Source organism: Eretmochelys imbricata, chromosome 3 (assembly GCF_965152235.1).
Source record: "Eretmochelys imbricata isolate rEreImb1 chromosome 3, rEreImb1.hap1, whole genome shotgun sequence".
In the NCBI taxonomy this organism is placed as follows: domain Eukaryota; kingdom Metazoa; phylum Chordata; order Testudines; family Cheloniidae; genus Eretmochelys; species Eretmochelys imbricata.
This window is the reverse complement of record NC_135574.1, coordinates 134,553,207-134,573,304: the sequence shown is the minus strand read 5'-3', so window position 1 is coordinate 134,573,304 and position 20,098 is coordinate 134,553,207. Positions and strand designations below refer to the sequence as shown.

The window sequence follows — 20,098 nt, the reverse complement described above, 5'->3', positions numbered from 1 at the left end:
ACAGGCTGGTCTGAGTGCAATCCTGGACTCCTTACCATGGTAGGTAGTTGAATATAATGTATGCCAGGGCCTTCCATTTGCTTGTTCCTCACCAACCAGGTCACTAATGCCTCCTCAGTAGGCCGGGGAACACATCCAAGGACATTGAAAATTCAGGGCTTGTGGTCAAAACAGGAAGCTTCCCTGCATATCAACACCCTGGAACTTCAAGCCATTTATGAAGTCTGATGAGCCTTTTGGGATCACATCAGGGACTTGGCAGTTCACATGCTCACCAACAGCCCTACCATAATATACTGCGTGTGCAAGCAGGGAGGAGCTTGCTCCAACCATCCCTGTCAGGAGGTGAGGAAATTTTGGCTGTTGTGCATCAAGGAGAGCATTATTCCTACAGCCACTCACTTATCTGGGGCTTAGAATCTCCTGGCTGATCACGTTGGCAGGAACTTTTCACAGAATAGTAAGTGATATCTGAAGTCCAGTGTGCTGAAGTCCATATTTGCAGAATGGGGCCTTCTAACCAGCTATGTCTTTGGGACAAGAGACAATAGGAAGAACAGTCAGTTTTGCTGTCAAGCGGGTCTCAGTCAGAGCTCCTTGACCAAAGCCTTGCACCTCAGTTGGGGTTTGGCTCTGATGTACGCCTTTTCCCCTGATCCCAATCATCCCATAAGCCATTCTCAAACTGAAGTTGGATCATGCCAAACTGATCCTCATTTACTGCTGGAAGAATTCTGTGCCACTGCACGCACACAGCATTCATGTCCTGTGTGGATTTCTTTGCTTACATGTAGAAAAATGACTTTCTGATGAGGAAGCAAAAGGAAGTCGCAAAACCAGTCATGCGCCCCTCCTCAGCAGTGTGGGTGCGTCGTTTCGGCACCCGGAGCAGCCAGCATAGAGGTAAATCACTGGGTGGGGGCAGGGCTGGAGACACCTCTGATGGTGCTGGGTCAGACCACCCCCCTCCCCATCTGCCCAACCCTCATGCATCTGCCCCCTCCCCCAGACCTCCCTGCTGAGCCTCTCTCCTCCCTCATTCAGAACCTCCTCTTCCCCCCCCCCCCCCCCATCTGGTGGCCACACCCCATCTGGGTTCAGCTGCTAGTCCCAGCTGGGCTGGGAGTGGGGAAGGAATTCAGTTCCCATGCAGAGAGCAGCTAGGGTAGACGCATCTCCAGAAGCTACTCCTGGCTCTGCACCCCCCCACACACACCCGCTCCAGACATGGCCCTCTGGGGCAGGCCTGGCCCTTACGCTGTGTCAGGGTTGGGTGCAGCCTCACAGCCAAGTCTGTGTCCCGGGAAGGTGAGGGGCTGCATGCAGGGTGATCTCCCATCTCTGTGCAGTCAGTGGCCTGTGCTCCCCACTGCCATGCTGGAGCCTCCATGTTTATTTATTGGCCAACAAAATTTGCAGAATTTTGCAGATGGACCATTGGTTTGACTGAATATGGCTGTTCTTATGTCCTGCATTAACCAGTTTATGAGGTTGCTCAGACCTTACCTCCACAGAGATGGTGGGCCCATTTAACAAGAGCCCAAGCAATGTTGATAGAGTTCCTCAGGGATGTTTTGATACTGGGACATTTGTAGGGCTGCTTCTTGGCCTTCTAGACCTATTTCTTCTTAATCATATTAGTTTGCTTGCTTGCTACTTCAGAATAAGAGCAAGTGTCAGTCGGTGAGAGACCAGTGTCAATGCTATAGTCAGCAAGAGGAAGAGAAGGTGTCTAACAATGTACGATATAAGTGTATGTTTTCATAGCTTTAGCTGTATACAATGCATGCTAGTACTGTATCACAGTGAGAAATCATTCATTATTGATCTTAAAAGCACTTCATATGTCTTATCAAGTGCTTAAATTGCTAAACTGAACAATAAGAAACCGGCAGAAGGTATTTTTACAGAAAACTACTTGGCTATTTTGCTCTGGTCTCCTTGCTGCTATTACAGATGTAATACATGCTAAAGATTGCTTTCCATACAGCCTACGTTATAATTAAGCTATCATATTTGATAAATTTTTAGGACACATTTGAGGTAATAGTGATGCTTGCAAAGGCCCTCTCTTTTTTATGAACTAATTCTTATTTATAGAAATGTTTATTGTTTAAGTGCTCAACTTGAGACTTCTTGCACTTGACTTTACCCCCAGCTTCCTCTTCCAAGAGATGCTGACAACATGTACTTGCAGTGGTGTCAACTGGAGTTGTGAGTGCTGGGCACTCAGTTGTGAGTGCTGGGCAACTCTTTGCATATGGAACAGGATACTAAAATGGTCCACCCAAAATTAGTGGACAGCCTTGAAAATATGTCATTTACCTAAGTTAAATTGGTAGAATACTTGCTGTCTGCTTTACAGAGCCATTGCTCTAAAGCACCTTCAGTCAAAAGGTGTTACTGTATATAAGCGCTAACTACAAGTAGTATTCTAAATACAACTCAGATGAAACATGAGGCTGAAATCTGTGGAGGGTTGGTAAGGATTCATGTTACCTTAGAAAACTGAGCAGTTGACATTTGATGAAGATAAAAGTTCACTTTGAAAAGTTAAAAGAAACAAATGCTCACAGTTTGACAAACTGAATCATAGTTGAGGCTACATGATCGGCATCATGGCCTTTATATTTTAAAAAATATTTGTCCTAATTTTAAGCATGGGAGATGTTGTATGTGATAGTCACTCAAAGACTGCCATGTTTTGGGATATTTAAAAACATTAAATAACTCTTCTGAAGCATACCTTTTATTTAGAAAAGAATGAGGGATTCAGGTCACTTAAGTACTACCAGAAGAATCTTCCCCCCCTTAATTCTTACACTGTAAAGACACGGGGGAAAAGTATATTGATAATCAGGAACTTCCAGTTGATTGACAACTGCTCTTTTTAAATTTTGGTGATTAGTCAAAGAGCCATAAAGGGAGCTCTGTCTACAGTAATTTTCCTTCATGGCTATTTCAGACAAACTGCTATTTTAAATGTTCTGATTTAGTATATTTTCTCTAAAGTTTATAACTCTGTGTCTGTGTGGCCCAACCCTGCAAGTTCTAGACAGTTTTATTATAGTTATGTCCAGAGCTGCCAAGATTTGTGCATCTCCATGTGTGATTTTTACTCACAGGTGAGAGTCACCTACTTTGCTTCACTCCCTGCCTGAACTAGTGATGGGGTAGATAGCTGCCTGAAGCTGGAGAAACTACTGCAGGTCAACATTGTAGCCTGGCTAGACTACAGGGAAGCATGAGAGGGCTGTCAGATATGTCATGTGAAACACCTGGAGCTTCATTCTGGTCCTTGGTTTTTGCGCAAGCTTTTTTCCTAAACTTGTTGTCCTAGTTAGTCTGCCATCTGAGTCACAAGTTGGATCCCTTTTTTTCCTAGCCATCTTTGTACGTCTCCAAGACAATCTTATCTTTGTATGCTGCATACTTCTTCCTACCTAAGCATAGCACTTACTTTTCATCTCGCGTAGGGTAGGGTCTTGCCCACTTTGTCAGTTGTATTGTAATAATGATTGTAAGCCTGGCAATGATTTTGATTTACTGTTTCTTTCCTAAACTCATGAATTCTCTCCCCTCCCCTCCCCCCCATATTTAGGCCTTTAAATATTGGATATTATATGTTTTTGTGGTAGCACCCAAATAAGGGTCCTCCATCTTTGCATTCAGTTATGTTAGTCCTTACACCTGTGTATGCACTTCTCAAGCATTTACATTTGTTTGTATAATTCATGGCTTCTAATATTTGCTCCTCATTTGTAGTCACAGGTGTTAATGCTCAAAGTCTGTGTATACATGCAAATGATGGCCAATCTGAAAATTTTAGCATCACTTCTGTGGAAAAACATTTGTCAATAATTTGCCTCGAATTATTTGAACTACAGTAGCTTTTATGTTGTTTTATGTTATTAGCTTGCGTAATCTTTATTCCCTGTTACCAGAGTCAATCCTCCATCCTGACACTCAAAAAAGACTTGAGAGGGATTTATTGGTCAATTTCATAAGTTTATGAAACACTACATTTAAACTTTATTAACTTCAGAATTAGAAAATAGCATATTACAGATTTTTTTTAAAGACATTGTGACTTACAAACATTTCTCTTGTCTTACAGATAAATTCTGGGAATATTTCCTTAAAGTTTTATCTCTTTCTCTTGTAAAAAGAAAAGAAAAATGTGTTAGAAGCTGTATTTAAAAACAACAACCTGGTAAGTAGCAGTTAGCATTTACATTACATACCATAAATATTTATTTCTACGTCATAGGTGTACATAGCATTTTCGTTGGTAGCATTTGCATGAGTCATAATTGGTAACAGCTAAGATCAGTGATGCCTCTACACTTAAAAAACAACACTTACCTCACTTCTCTTTTTCAAATAGGGGAGACTGAAATCTCTTACAAGGAAGAGTTCATTTCTGAGTTTCTTGTCTCTGTTTTCATCTCTGTTTGAATTTTTCTCTCTCCCTTTCCTTGAGTATCTTAACATCCTTCATTTCATTTTCCTTCCAAAGATCTCTTGTCATGCTTAGCCTTTTTCTGGTCACAAAGCATGCTTTTTCTTCCTCTCTCTTCCACTGCACAAGGCTGAAGGCTCAGCTTTTGTAGTGCTCCTAGCTCCTGCCTGCACCATAAGTTGCAATGATTGGACCTGAATACCACCTTTTTTTCATATGTATGTAAACCACCCTGCCAGCCCCTCGTTCCAATTGTGTCTTGGCCAGAGATTTCTCTGACCAAACACTTACTGTTAGGATGTCCGATGTTACAGACACCTATACTCTTTAAGTGTACAATTTTATTGCTATGAATGAAAAGGTGCTCATGCAAAATGCAGCTTTCAGTGGAAGAAGTAGTGATCACAACATTCACATGATGAGTTTTTGAATATCGCATAACTTCTTAAACCCAAAATTATTGAAGGCTTGTGTTTAAAATTATTTTAAGATACATATTTGACATAATGACTGCACAGGGTTTTTTCCTCCATTTCAGCAACATTAATACAAGTATGTTAAAGAATGGAGTTAAGCAGTCCTTGAGATCCTTATTCCTATTTGTTGGTGTGGAGGGAGTCACACCTGAGCCTGTTCTTACTGATCTCACATCTTAACTCTATTTTTAAATTTACTTTCGGTTCTTATATTTAGTCTTGTTACCAGTCAAGTATGAAATGAGTCATACTGCATTTATGCTCTTCACTTCTTGTGTATTCTAGTGCACCCAATATTTTTCTACTGCACCACCACTGTTTCATGCCACTTTCACTTTCACTTTCAGTAGCATAGATAATTTTTGATCTTTCTGTAATATTAGAAGTTACAACGTAAATAATTTTCCCTTCCTGTTCATTTCAAATTGCTGGTGTGTATTACTGGCCAACTAACAATATTACCATAATATTATTTACGAGGGGAAAGAGAAAATTCATAATAGTTGGGAGGGGAGGAGATAATCTAGACATGTTTCTTCTTATTTTTTGCTTTTAAAAATATTAAAAAATAGTGTCCAAATACTGAAATCCAGTGCACTGTGTGCATTTATTTTAAAGTAAAATTCAAATGTTTGGACATATATAATGTGAAGAATTGAAAGTAATCTTGCTCTACTGCATTTGAGTCTTCTCCAAAGTAGAATCACATTTTGAGCAACATGCATTATTAATGAATATTTATTTCAATCATTTGATTAATTAAAAGGACCACTGTCCATCCTCGTAGATCCAAAACTTAATATTAAACTTTATTAGAAATTGAGATGTTTTAGTTTTAAATCTGTTTTGTTCTAATTTACTTATGGTTTTTAAAAGTTTGATTTTTGAAAGTAAAGCCTGCTCTATCCTGGGAAAGATGCTGGAGTCCCTTTATTTACAGTAACTCCTTGCTTAATGTTGCAGTTATGTTTCTGAAAAATGCGACTTTAAGTAAAACGATGTTAAGCTAATCCAATTTCCCTCATAAGAGTTCATGTAAATGGGGTGGGGGGGAAGGTTTAGGATCCAGGGAAATTTTTTTCACCAGACAAAAAACTATGCTTTCTCTCACTCACACACAGAGTTTTAAACAAACAATTTAATACTGTACACAGCAATGATGATTGTGAAGCTTGGTTGAGGTGGTGAAGTTAGAGGGTGGGATATTTCCCAGGGAATGCCTTACTACTAAATGATCTTGCATTTGGCTGAGCCCTCAAGAGTTAACACGTTGTTAATGTAGCCTCACACTCTACAAGGCAGCATGAATGGAGGGAGGGGAGATGGCATGGAAGACAGACACACACACCGGGTGTGGCGGGGGGCAGGACAGTGGGGTGGGAGGAGGTATTGTTTCATGATCTCTGTGTGTATATAATGTCTGCTGCAGTTTCCACGGTATGCATCCGATGAAGTGAGCTGTAGCTCACGAAAGCTCGTGCTCAAATAAATTGGTTAGTCTCTAAGGTGCCACAAGTCCTCCTTTTCTTTTTGCGAATACAGACTAACACGGCTGCTACTCTGAAACCTGCCTTTTTAAGTAGATCAGCAAGTTGAGATGGCAGCTGTGGCCAGCAATCTCCCTCAGTCCTGAGCCCTGTCGTGTCCCCCCCCAGCTCTGTATGGAGAAGGAGTAAGCGGGGGGCAGGAGCAGAGGGAACTGGGACACCCAGACATTAGCTTCCCTTCCTCTTTGCGGATGATACTAAACTGGGAGGAGTGGTAGATATGCTGGAGGGCAGGGATAGGATACAGAGGGACCTAGACAAATTGGAGGATTGGGCCAAAAGAAATCTGATGAGGTTCAATAAGGATAAGTGCAGGGTCCTGCACTTAGGACAGAAGAACCCAATGCACAGCTACAGACTAGGGACCGAATGGCTAGGCAGCAGTTCTGCGGAAAAGGACCTAGGGGTGACAGTGGACGAGAAACTGTCAGCAGTGTGCCCTTGTTGCCAAGAAGGCCAATGGCATTTTGGGATGTATAAGTAGGGGCATAGCGAGCAGATCGAGGGACGTGATCGTCCCCCTCTATTCGACATTGGTGAGGCCTCATCTGGAGTACTGTGTCCAGTTTTGGGCCCCACACTACAAGAAGGATGTGGATAAATTGGAAAGAGTCCAGCAAAGGGCAACAAAAATGATTAGGGGTCTAGAACACATGACTTATGAGGAGAGGCTGAGGGAACTGGGATTGTTTAGTCTGCGAAAGAGAAGAATGAGGGGGGATTTGATAGCTGCTTTCAACTACCTGAGAGGTGGTTCCAGAGAGGATGGTTCTAGACTATTCTCAGTGGTGGAAGAGGACAGGACAAGGAGTAATGGTCTCAAGTTGCAGTGGGGGAGGTTTAGGTTGGATATTAGGAAAAACTTTTTCACTAGGAGGGTGGTGAAACACTGGAATGCGTTGCCTAGGGAGGTGGTGGAATCTCCTTCCTTAGAAGTTTTTAAGGTTAGGCTTGACAAAGCCCTGGCTGGGATGATTTAATTGGGGATGGGTCCTGCTTTTGAGCAGGGGTTGGACTAGATGACCTCCTGAGGTCCCTTCCAACCCTGATATTCTATGATTCTCCTCCCTCCCCTCCCCCAGCAAGCAGGAGGCTCCTGGGAGCAGCTCCAGAGCAGAGGGCAGGAGCAGGACATAGCAGTGCAGGGAGGGATAGCTGAACTGCCGCAATTGATAGCTTGCTGGGCAGCTATGCACAGGGAACTTAGGGGAGCGGGAAGATGATTGGGGGGCTGCCAGTCCACCCTGAGTCCCAGCCCCCACTAGCTAGCTGCAATGGGCTGCTCTTTCTGCAAGCAGTGGACAAAGCAGGTGGCTGCCAAACAATGCTCTAAGGGAGCATTGCACACCTTTTAAATGAGCATGTTCCCTATTTAATCGCCAACAAAACAAGGTTAACTGGGATGACTTTAAGTGAGGAGTTACTGTACTTGTGCCTCACTTGCGCAGTGGTGCTGGGATTTTCAAAACCACAGGAGGGAGCTAGATGCCCAAATCCCATTGAAATTCAATAGGATTTGGGCATTTAGCTCTCTTAATCTTCTTTGAACAAAGTCCCAGCCTATGTATACAGTACGCATGCATACTTTATAGAGAGTGAGAAGATGCATTTAGTTTGAATTCACAGTGTTTATTTAGACTTTTTTTTTTAAAAAGAATCCTGCATCATGGGATGTCTGATTTTCCTCTGACTTAGTCATTTTCCTTTAAGTTTTAGCTGCTGCTAAATATGCAGTCTGGGCATTACAGCTTACTTCTAGGTTACTAGAAAACTGGAATTAAGCCGTTAATTTCCTTTTATACATTCACAAGGGAAACTTTGCTTTGTGGAAGTATATTTAATAGATATTGTATAAATGAGTGTTGCATGTTAATAGTTAGAAAATATAAAAGCAATCATGAGTATATGAAAATATCTCATGATCTGGATGAGAAACAGAAATGCGTCAAATTTACAGATGGTGGATATCAGTGACTAACTTACGTTTAGTGTAGTTCATGGAGGGTGAAAATAGCTGAAGCCACACTTTTTTTTTTTTTTAAACTAATAGAAATAATTTTTTTAAACTTGTTGAGTCTTATAGACTTCATGTGCAGTTCAAAATCTTGAGAATTGTAAACTTTTTAAAGGATACTCTTTGATACTTCTCTGTTTTTCTTTTTTGTATTTGCAGCTCAGACATGAGCAGTGCCAGTAATTCACTGGCACGTGAATTTTTGATAGATGTCAATCGTCTCTGCAATGCTGTTGTCCAGAGGGCTGAGGCCAGGGAGGAGGAAGAGGAGGAAACTCACATGGCAGCACTTGGACAATACCTTGTTCAGGGTCGTGGTTTTACTTTGCTTACCACGCTCAATTCCAACATAGATCAGGTAATAGTTTTCATAGTTTTGAGTAACTTGTAGATTATATTTGCATTACAGCAGCTTGCACTTCTGCTGTTGTGTTTTTGAAGAAAATATGTTTGTGGCAGGATGTTCCTCTTTGATAAGCTTTTTTGTTTGTATTTTCCCTTTGAGATTTTGTACTTTCTTCTCTGGGTTTTCTTATTTTGCATGGTATTGTGTGAACATGATTAAAAAGGAAGTGTGAAAGACCATAAACTTTTTTTATTTTGTTTAATAGTAGCAGTTTTCTTTCTGTCCTTACTAGAAAAAGGACAAATAGGTAAATGCATGCTCCTTTGAAACAGCTAGTGTTCCACTAGCTAGATCCACTAGCGTGGTGGTCTTCCGGGGTCTGTGCTAAAAGATCAGACTTCAGTACTGGAACTAGAATTTGTAGTTGGGGTGCAGGCCTAAACGAGAGAGACACCCACTTCTAGAGATGCTATACAGTGCAGTATTAGAAATCTCCTCGCCACTGTTCAGAGGCTAAAATACTAAAGCTTGTTGGAAAATGTTGGGTTTTTTTCCTATATAAAATGTCAGCAAAACCAACAAAACTCTTTTTTCACTCAATTTTTAGCAGAGAATTTTGACTTTCCCTCAACTGAAAGCCCAAGGTGGGCGGGGGGGGGGGGGGGGGAAGGAAAGCAGACACTTACAATTAAGTCTCATGTTGTCAAAAATCCAATTTTCTGTCGTCCTGTCTCCTCCCCCCTTCCTCCCCCCAAAAGCTTTTGTGTAAAATTTTTTTGCCATTCCTGTTCAATATCCATGCACGCTGTGTCACCAACACCCTAGAATGTGATCTCCTATTTCACATGCATCTCTGGGTTTTCTCCCAGGTTCTCCCATTCAACCAGACTCTCTTACAGAAATCTAAAGCATTGTTCTTAACTGAAAAGTTAGCTCACGCTGATAATGTTTTTTCTCAGTTTGTTCACTTTGCTCATTTGCCAGCCCTTTGCGTTTTCCCATTTTTAATCAATTTATCCCTTGCTAAAAAAACCCTTATAACATCAACACAGAGCGAAAAAATTTAGTATTTTTTGAAATGCTTTTTAAATGTACAAGCCATACTGTACTTAAACAGAAATTGGAATTTTAAAAAGCCTATTAAATTCAAGATGGTAGTGAAGTCTTTAAACTAATAGTTCCTTTTTTTGTTTGTGTGCACTTCTTTTCCATAATCACATTTCTAATCTATTCTGATAGCGGTCTCCAGTTTAAACAATAATACTATAGTCTTCAACTCTTGTCTTTGTTTCTAAATAATGTCAACAGCAGCTAATCCAGCAACCCAGAAATCTTCCCTACAAAGTACACATTTTAATAAACAAGGCAAACAGAATCTCCATAAAAGCAGGTGGTACTGCTATCTGCAAAACACAACTCTTAATATTACATTAGCTCTCTGATAAACTAAGATGCAGTTATTACCTACCTAATATGGTGCAGATGAAGCTTCATGGTCTCATTAAGTTATTTGTTTTATAAGTTATCCTGTTTACAACTGCATTGTTTCTAACTTTTGAGTATTCATTCGCATTTAGTAGAAATTCAGACAATTCTAGAACTAGTTCCTTGCAGTGCACTGTCTCAAAGGTGTAGAATTTTAGGACTGACATTACAAATGCACTTTTACAGTCTCTGTGGATTCTAAATGTTTTTTGTAGATGATGGCACCTACAGATTTGTGTAAGGACTTTATGAATCTTTGAAGATTTGTAAGTACCAGGGAGAACAGTAAATTTCCCACTCAAATTTTGTAGCTCTTCGTTAATGCTATTTATGGAATTTAAACCTGTAAAAATAATTATCTTGGGATTCAGAGTCTCGTCATTATCCTAATTCTAATTCCGAGAACATGTTGAAACCACAGTATTGTAGAATATTGATACTATTTGTGTTCATGCCAACCTTCCTCATATAATTTGATGCACAGTAGGTTCTAATTAATATCTTCTGTGGGTTAGTTTTACACTCCAGGTCTAGAGGGAATTTAACTGTATTACTTTCTGTTTATATTGTATCTGTGGATAAGAGACAGGTTTTGGGTTTTTTGTTTTTTGTCATCAGAACTTCATATTTAACTGATGGAAGCCTAGGAGAGAGAGATTTTGATACCGGGTCAGTTAACATAATTTTTAACTGACACTTGTAAAAGCTGTTAAGTGGGCAGCTATTAACGTTTATATAGTGCTTTGAGGAACACATTATAACAGCTGTGTATGATTGTCTAGTCTTATTGTTTGGGGTGAGTTGGGCTCTATTATATATTTATAAATATATAAAAATATAATATAGGAATGTTTGGGGTTTTTTTCCCTAAACCTGATGTACCTAATAGCAGACCACTGCATTTTTGGCACATTGCAAATTTTCATTTATTTCTCACTTGTACTGATTCATTGCAAAATGAAATGTGCTAAAAGTGCTTGAAGGTTTCATTTTGTAGATAAGTAGAAAACAAGGATAAAATAAATTCAGTAGAAGACTGGTCAGGAGAACTGCACGAGGAAGAGGTTATGCTGTGGAGACTGTACCGATATAGATATGCTGGCATTGCCCTCTAGTGTAGAGATTTGGCCTGCATTAATAGTTTTTCTACCCATGTAGGAACGTTATCTCCCTGAAAGATGTTACTACGTTGACAGGAAGCACTGGTTTTTGGACATAGCTGCGTCCATAATGAAGGTTTTGTTGACATAACTGTCAGTTGGTGGTGTTTTTTCACATCTCTGACTGATGTAACTATGCAGATATAACTTCAGTGTAGACCAAGCCTTCATTCCTACCTTTCGCTCCATTGATTCTAGTGATAATACTACCTGCTTGTTTCACTGTATTAAGCAGTATAGGTGGCAACTTTTTTGTAAGAACATCTTTAGGAATCTCTTGCTCTTTGTTATGGGGAACAAGAGAACAATTGATGTGGGGAAGGAAGAACAAAAGAGAAATAGTCTTGACAGGTACGCTTTCCTTTTGTTGTTATGCAGTTTCCCATTGGTCAGGGAGAAGGAAGTGGCAAAAAGCAGCCCAAGGGAGGAAGTAGACCTGGGCATAGGAGAAGTGGGTGACAGAGAACTGGAACAAGCGGAATAGGCTGTAATGACCTGAATGGAACCACCACTAAAATTTATATGCCTGGTTCCATATTAGGAGTGGTGTTTTAATGCATTTAGTTACAGACACAAACTATATTAGCCTTTAGGTTGCAAAGTGAAGCCTTTGAAAGTTAATAAATACCAATTGTATGGTTTTCCATGCAACCATAATTCTGTGCCATGTGTTTATCTTGTGCGCTGAATGAGACAGAAGTCCTGGGGGAAAAGTAGTATCTGATCATGTAATTAAAAGATATCATTCTATATATGCATAAATGGGCAACATTTCAAAGGTGTAGCTGAGACATGTGATTTCAAAGTAACGGGGAAAAACATTCACTGTAGCTTGCAGTTAACTGTATACTTTACCAATGGTGCTGCAGGTCCCTCTTTAAAATTTCCACTGAAATCAAGAGGTTACACTGTGTAAAGTTCCTGCATAAATAAATGCATCTGGAAAAGTAGCTATCTTGAATTGATTATACAGACCTACTTGTCCTGCTCACATTGGGCTGAAAGCTATTGTTCATTCCTTTCCAGGAGAAACTCTGTTAGCAATATATATTTTTACCTTTTAATAGGTACTCAGGAGACAGAGGTTCATTCTCCTGTCTCTGGAGACAAGCTTCCAAGACCATAAGAACTGACTTAAATATCCATTTATTACATAACAGCAATGTTAACTTGTGCAAAAGAGGTAGAGTTCTTCTTTCAATAACCCTATTGTATTCCATTGAGGTTTATGCATGCACACCATGTGCCTGGAGTCGGAGAACTTGAAAGTAGTATCCGTTGGTCCGTGCATGTACCCTGACTTGCATTGTGCTTCCATCCAAGGCAATAAAGGGCAGGGTGAACAGACCACGTTTCCAGTTCTTTCTCACCACCACTTGTCCAGGTTGGAATGTTCAATATCCTCGTCTCTGAACTTTGACAAGATCACAGCTGTAATTTAATAACCAGTTTTATCTAGAGTTTTATTAGTTTATCTTTCCTAGTTTTAGTAGTTAGTGGTTTAATTATAGTTTTAGAATAGAATTGTGAGTTCACCTGATGTACCCTCCCCCAGTTTCTTAGGCAGTCGCATGACTGTGCCCAGCATCCTGGGCTTCAAAATCTGTGCCTCCTGCCCACAATCCTTCTTGGTCAGTGATGGCCATCAATGCCACCCCTACTGCCTGGGAGAAACTCACGTTGCGCTAGATGTAGCAATTGTCAATCCTTCTCTGGCAGAAGCCGGAAGGCTGAGCTTCAAATTTCTCATGGAGATGGCATGAGACGGCACTCAGACCGTGGCTGGAGAACCCTCTCGAACATCAGCCTGATTCAGTGAGGCATGCACCTCCTACTACAACTTCTGACTCTGGTGCCAGAGCTGACCCCATGGTGGGGCCCCGTTGGAACCTTCAGAAGCACTCCCATAAGCATGGGGCTACATCTTCCTCTAAATCCAAGAGACTGGATGCTCCCTCCACTTGCTCGGCACAAGGGGATGGAGCTCTTCCAAGTCCCAGTCACGAGAAGACTCAGAAACCTTGGTGCTGCCACCACAGCAAATTAGTCTCCGTGCCTCAGTTTCTCTAATCATAAAATGATACAGACCACTATTTGTTTGTAAACTGCTTTGAGATCTCTGGATGATTAGTGCTATATAAGAGCTAGATGGTATTTTTTACTTTATATTTATTTATAAATCAAATAAATAAATCATCTACCTGGCTCCCAAGAACAATATAACATGTTTGCAAGCTGATTTCACAGCTTCTTGAGGCTTCTGAAAAACTGTTTCTTCAGGGAAAAGCATCTGCTAAAACTCCAGTCTTGGGGGCTTAGTTCCTTAGTGTGGAGACTAGCGGAAAATCCTCCGCTCTTAAGGAGTATTGACCCTGACAGAGTGTCGTGTATGAAGGCCAGTGAGGAGTTTTGTTCATGCTCTATCCCAGGGGTGGGAAAACTATAGCCCGGGGGCCAGATCTGGCCCCTTAGGGCTTTGGATCCGGCCTGCGGGATTGCCACCTCCGGGGAGCGACCGGCACCACGTCCCTGCAGCCTCGGGGGGGACAGGGTGCGGAGAACTCCGTGTGCTGCCCTTCCCTGTGGGTACCTCCCTCGAAGCTTCCATTGGCCGGGAATGTGGAACCCCCTCCTGCACTCTAACCCCCTTCTCTGAGCCCCCTTGTACACCCAATACCTCTCCTCTGCCCCAGTCCCTTGCCCTGAGCTCCTTTCTGCATACTGCACCCCCTCCCACACCCCACACTCCCTCCTGCACTCCAACCCCCTGCCTGAGCCCTACATTCATGGCCCTGCAAGCAATTTCCCCACCCAGATGTGGCCCTCGGGCGAAAGTTTGCCCACCCCTGCTCTATCCTGTTTCCTGCTGCCCTCTGTGCTCAAATTCTTTAAGTGTTGAGAGTTCCAGAATCTAGGTAGAATGACAATTTCAGAGAAACAAAATTACAGGAATATAAACTTTTTTCCCCTCCACAGAATTCCATTCTCCCATTGTGCCTTGTTGCAGATAACTTCTTCCTTTAATAGATAACTTACAGCCTCAAAAGGACATTTTTTTTAAAATGTGGGAAGGCAATACAGATGCTATTTAATTTAAAAAAAAAAAAAAAAAAAAAGCATGTCTTGCATCCACAGTTCTGTTTCTTACGGCCTCCCTTCAGATCAACAGTTACTTGCTTTCAGTTTTCACTTAATGTTTTTTCCTCCCTTGGGTGAGGAAGTCTTTCAACAAGAAAGGTTTGGATAACTTTGACATTTATTGACTCAATTGCAAAGATGTGCTAAATATTTGCAATGCTTTCTGATTGGCTGTGGCTTATGGTCAGAACAATTTTTCTGCATAGATTAGTTATTTCTCTAGTGTAGCTTTTGGGGATGCAGGGAACTGAGAGTTTAATTCTTAACAAAATTTACGTTAGGACATCTATGGCAGATGGAAAAGTCCAGCTATTTCTGTAAAAGTACAAAACATGAAGTTTTAAAAATACTTTGTTTCCAATCCAGGAGCTGACATGTCGAGAAGAACTTCTAACTCTCCTCCTGTCACTTCTACCATTGGTGTGGAAAATACCTGTCCAAGAAGAAAAAACGATAGGTATGTTTTCATCATACTACACTATCAGAATCATAGCAAAAATTATGTATTGTAATAATGTGACTTAATGATGGATTCAAAACCGTACATAATAAGGAATTTTATCAGGCAATGAGTCTTAAATTTCAGACTGGTGACTTCCTTTTTTTGAGTTCTGTATACTTTCTACCAATAGAGGGAAGACTAAAGTGTCTTACATAGAGTTGTCCCCACATTCCTCTATATTTTAAGTCCTTTGTTTATCTAAGTCTTATTACCATGTGTAGATTCACCATACTTATAAAGCAAGTCTGATAGTCTACTGTATGTGTAATTTACTGCCCATCTTGGGGCAGCTAAGCCCAGTTTAATTTTCAGCTTGACTGACTCAAGTATAAGCCTGCTTGTGGACATGTGATAAATTAGTGACTTTATCAGGATTAGTTTAAAACAATGTATCACTTAAAAATTAATGTCTCAAACCTGTTCGTGTACAGTGTATAAAATATTTTTGTCATTTCCCAGATGAATCCCTAGCTAGCATTACTAGCGTGGTAAACTTCAAGAAACATTTCTCTCATTAGGAGCTATTGGGCTGCATTTCTGTATAATTTTTTTCCCCTTTCTCTTTTTTCCCCTTTCTCTTTTTCAATAAGATTTCATTCTTTCCAGTTGGTCTTTCCCATTGACTGCATGAAGTATACTTTTTTTTTTTTTGGCAATTGATTATAAGAGTCTTTCTCAAGCACTAGAATTGTGCCTTTTTATAAAGAATGAGGATCAGCGAGAACATCTTACCTGGTTTTAAACAATGGTGCAGCTGCACTGATGCTATGAATGGTTTAAATTCTATCATCGACCCAGGGACAGGCTTTTTTTTGCTACCCTCTCATCTCATCTCCAGAGCTCCTAAGTAGGGGGTAAAAATCTCTGCAACTGGTCTACAGTAGTTATGCATTGGTGGCACCAGTGCAGCTGCATCACTGCTGAAAAATGGGTATGTAAGTTCCTTATGTAGAGACATCCTATATGTCTGTTTCTAGCTATTGGATATAATTGGAGTCCAGGCATACAGGCTACTAAAAATGCCTATTTCACCCCTTAATAATGATCCTCAAATCCTACATAAACCCCTGAGCAGTCTTACATTTCATATCCATGGTACAAGCAGAAAGCAAATAGGCTGTCATTGGATGTTCTCAAATTTTTGTTAGCAATATACATTATATGCTTGGATGTCACTTTTGGCCTCACTATTGGGGGTATTCAGTGCATTAAGGGTGTCAGATATTTCCCCCTCTTCTCCCCCCCATCAAAAAATAACTTTGGCACATATTGGTAAAACTACTGGAATTAGGATCCTTGAAAGTCAACTTTAACAGTTGTAATATGTTTTTTTTATTCAGAATATTTTTTTTAGGAATTATTTGTGTAGGAGTGAAAGAATTTTAAATTGAGACGCTTAGTTCACCAAGTTTTGCATTGTTATAAATACACACTTTTTTTAGTTTTTCCATTACCAAGCATTTTCTGGAATCTTTGTTAAAGAGAACCATGTACTATATTCTCTTAACAGGGTTGGGAATCGGGTAGCACTAAGTTCTCACATCAGCTTAGCCACTGATTTGCTGTGTTGCGTTGGGTGAATTTCTTTCTTGTGTGTGCCTTATCCCTCTTTGTTTGAGGATAAGCTTTATAATACCTCACATGGGTGTTGTGCAATTAGACAATTTTGTACAATGGTGTGACTAGGTATAGTGGTGTAAGTTAAGTGCTTATTCTTTCATTAGGTTTTTATTTGAACAAATTACTTTCTTGTAAAAGCAATCGTATTCAACTTGTTAGCACAGTAAAAGGTAAAAGCTTGTTAAGTAGCTCTTTGTCAGTTTTAATGTTTTGGTTGTATTGTTCTGATATAGCCAGAGCCAAGCATGTCAGTGTGCTTCTTTAAAGTAGGGGATTTTTAACAAGTAAGAGGGGTTTCTAAACCACATTTTGCTAAATATAATTTTTTCTGTTTCAAAAACCTAGTCTGTGTTGATCTAGGCAAGGGAAATGAAATGCTGCTGCTGTTCAAGGGAAAAAATGGAGAAATTTCGAAGTCCAGATTTTGATTATTAATAGGAAGAAACTGAAACTGGTGGGTCCCTGTTTTGGGAATAAGAAAATCAGATTGCTGAATCTGAATTGTAAATAGCCATTTTGTGATAATGTTTTTTGTTTAATTATCCTGGAGGTGTTTAAAGAATGAATAAAAGCAAAGAATGTCCTGAGGGAAACCTTCGGAGACACTAACCAAATATGTATCATGAAGATATGTATGTTTAAGTTATAAAGTGCTCCAAATGTATTTAATACAAGTTTGATCATGTTACTTTGAAGTGTAATGTATATGCTGATTTTTCTTTCAACAGATTTTAATCTACCCTTCGCAGTTGACATATGCCTGCCCAAAGAGACACATTCAAGTTATTTGAGATCTACACGGGAAAAACTAAGTTTAGAAGGAATAGTTCATCCATCCTTTCAGACTCCTGTAAAATTAAATTCTTCATCTCGAAAAACTAGGCGTCAGCGCAAAATCACCCATCGGTATTCTGTGAGGGATGCAAGAAAATCTCAGTTATCCACTTCGGATTCAGAAGGCAATTCAGACGACAAGACTACCATAATGATTAAACACAGACGGTCTCAAATCCTACAGCCTTTTGTAACATACCCACCTAGGGATGACTACCTTGCAAGAACAGGTGATTCCCCACTGGCAGAAGTAGTGCGAAGTTTTAATTCTGATCCCATGAGTCTAGAAAATTCAACACAGATCGTTCCAGCACAAGAGTCAAAATCTGAGGTTATAATTGAGTCAGCTGCGGCAGCAATGGTCAGCAGCATGGACAATTCTCCATTTGACTTGTGCCATGTCTTGTTGTCATTGTTAGAAAAAGTATGTAAATTTGATGTTACCTTGAATCACAATTCTGCACTTGCAGCCACTGTAGTGCCCACCTTAATAGAATTCTTATCAGGATTTGGAGACTGTTGCAATGTGAGTAGTGAAGCAGAAAGTGAAGTGGTTTCTGCAGGCTGGACAGAAGAACCTGTGGCTCTGGTTCAAAGGATGCTCTTTAGAACAGTGCTGCACCTTTTGTCCATAGATATTGCCAATGCTGAAACTATGCCTGACAACTTGAGAAAAAATCTAACAGACTTACTTAGAGCAGCTTTAAAAATTAAAACTTGTTTGGAAAAGCAGTCTGATCCTTTTGCTCCAAGACAAAAGAAAACACTACAGGAGGTTCAAGATAACTTTGTGCTTTCCAAGTATCGCCACAGAGCCCTCCTTTTACCTGAGCTTCTAGAAGGGGTTTTGCAGATTCTGATCTGTTGTCTTCAGAGTGCAGCTTCCAATCCGTTTTATTTTAGTCAAGCTATAGATCTCGTTCACGAATTTATACAACACCAGGGATTCAAACTATTGGAAATGACAGTGCTTCAAATGGAATGGCTGGTCGCAAGGGGTGAGGAAATAACTACCGAAGCCTCAGAACATCTAAAAGCCCTAATCAACAGCATTATGAAAATAATCAGCACTATCAAAAAAGTGAAATCAGAACAGCTTCATCAGTCAATGTGTACAAGAAAGAGGCATAGACGATGTGAGTATTCTCACTTCATGCATCACCACAGAGATCTCTCGGGGCTTCCAGTTTCTGCTTTTAAAAACCAGGTTTCCAGAAACCCCTTTGAGGAGGTAGTACATGGAGAAGTTCATTATCCTGAACGCTGCTGTTGCATTGCTGTTTGTGCTCATCAGTGCTTCTACTTGCTGCAGCAAGTTTCTTTGAGCAGCACCTGTGCTCAGATTCTATCAGGTGTACATAATGTAGGAATATGTTGTTGTATGGACCCAAAGTCTGTGATTACTCCATTACTTCGAGCTTCCAAGTTACCAGTGTTAAAAAACTTTCAACAGCACATATTGAGCATCCTTAGCAAGTTTATATTGGATCAACTGGGAGGAACTGAAGTGTCTCAAAAAATTATACAGGCAGCCTGCAATATTTGTACTATTGACTGTGACCAGCTTGCTGAGCTAGAAGATACCCTGCAAAGCAACTCGACTGATATTGGTCTCGCATCAAATTTTTCATGTCCCTCTTATAGGTTTCAAGGGATTTTGCCTAGTAGAGGATCTGAAGACATGTTGTTGAAGTGGGATGCTTTGGAGGCTTACCAGGACTTTGCTTTTGAAGAAGACAGACAACGCAGTGTGCAGATAGCAAGCCACATTTGCCATTTAATCCAAAAGGGCAATGTGGTGGTTCAGTGGAAGTTATACAACTATATATATAACCCAGTGCTCCAGAGAGGAGTTGAGTTAGCTCATCATTCTCAACAGCTCGGTATAACTGCAGCATGCAATCACGTATGCAGCTGTCATAGCCGATGTTTGCCCCAGGAGGTACTTCAAATTTATTTACAGACACTACCTGCATTATTTAAATCCAGGTTTGTTAATTTTTTATTTATTAATGAGAAAACTGTAGCTGTAAATTACAGAAATGTTTGTACATTAATCACTGATTAATACGTAATAAATTTGAGGTTGGGTAGCAGCACACACTTGGAAATGAAGGTGATGGGGACTATGTAAATAATTAGGATTGAGACCTTTATTATCTAACTTTTTTCAATAGGTTCATAAACCCCAGAAGGTCTCAGATCTTGGATGAGAGTATCTACACGACAAAACTAAAATGTGTAAAATCTTTATACGGAATGCGATATACAAACCTATTCTGCACTTCTTATTCCTCAAGCAAAAGTTAGTTGGGCATGTTGAATAGGTTCATGTGCCTTTTTTGTGAAGGAATTAGACTGCATAGAATTATGTCTAACTTCTACCATTGCAACTGCATTCATAGAATTATTAGTACATCCATAATTCTAACAAACAAACTATATTTGAGGCTTGAGGTAGGATTTCTTATAATTCCAAAATGACAAGGAACTGCTTCCTTGTTGCTTTACTCT

General features: G+C 40.2%; 1 protein-coding gene across 2 annotated transcripts in view; it reads left to right on the top strand.

Moving 5' to 3' along the window:
* Nucleotides 1–4,116: 4,116 nt before the first annotated feature.
* LYST (lysosomal trafficking regulator) overlaps nucleotides 4,117–20,098 on the top strand; it is a 129,398-nt gene continuing 113,416 nt past the window's right edge. For both annotated transcript variants that reach the window (XM_077813449.1, XM_077813446.1), the window contains exons 1-4: nucleotides 4,117–4,213; nucleotides 8,659–8,857; nucleotides 14,995–15,085; nucleotides 17,479–19,573. In XM_077813449.1, coding sequence (XP_077669575.1) covers nucleotides 8,666–8,857; nucleotides 14,995–15,085; nucleotides 17,479–19,573 — 2,378 coding nt within the window. In that variant the 5' untranslated portion in view covers nucleotides 4,117–4,213; nucleotides 8,659–8,665. The remainder of the gene's footprint in view (nucleotides 4,214–8,658; nucleotides 8,858–14,994; nucleotides 15,086–17,478; nucleotides 19,574–20,098) is intronic.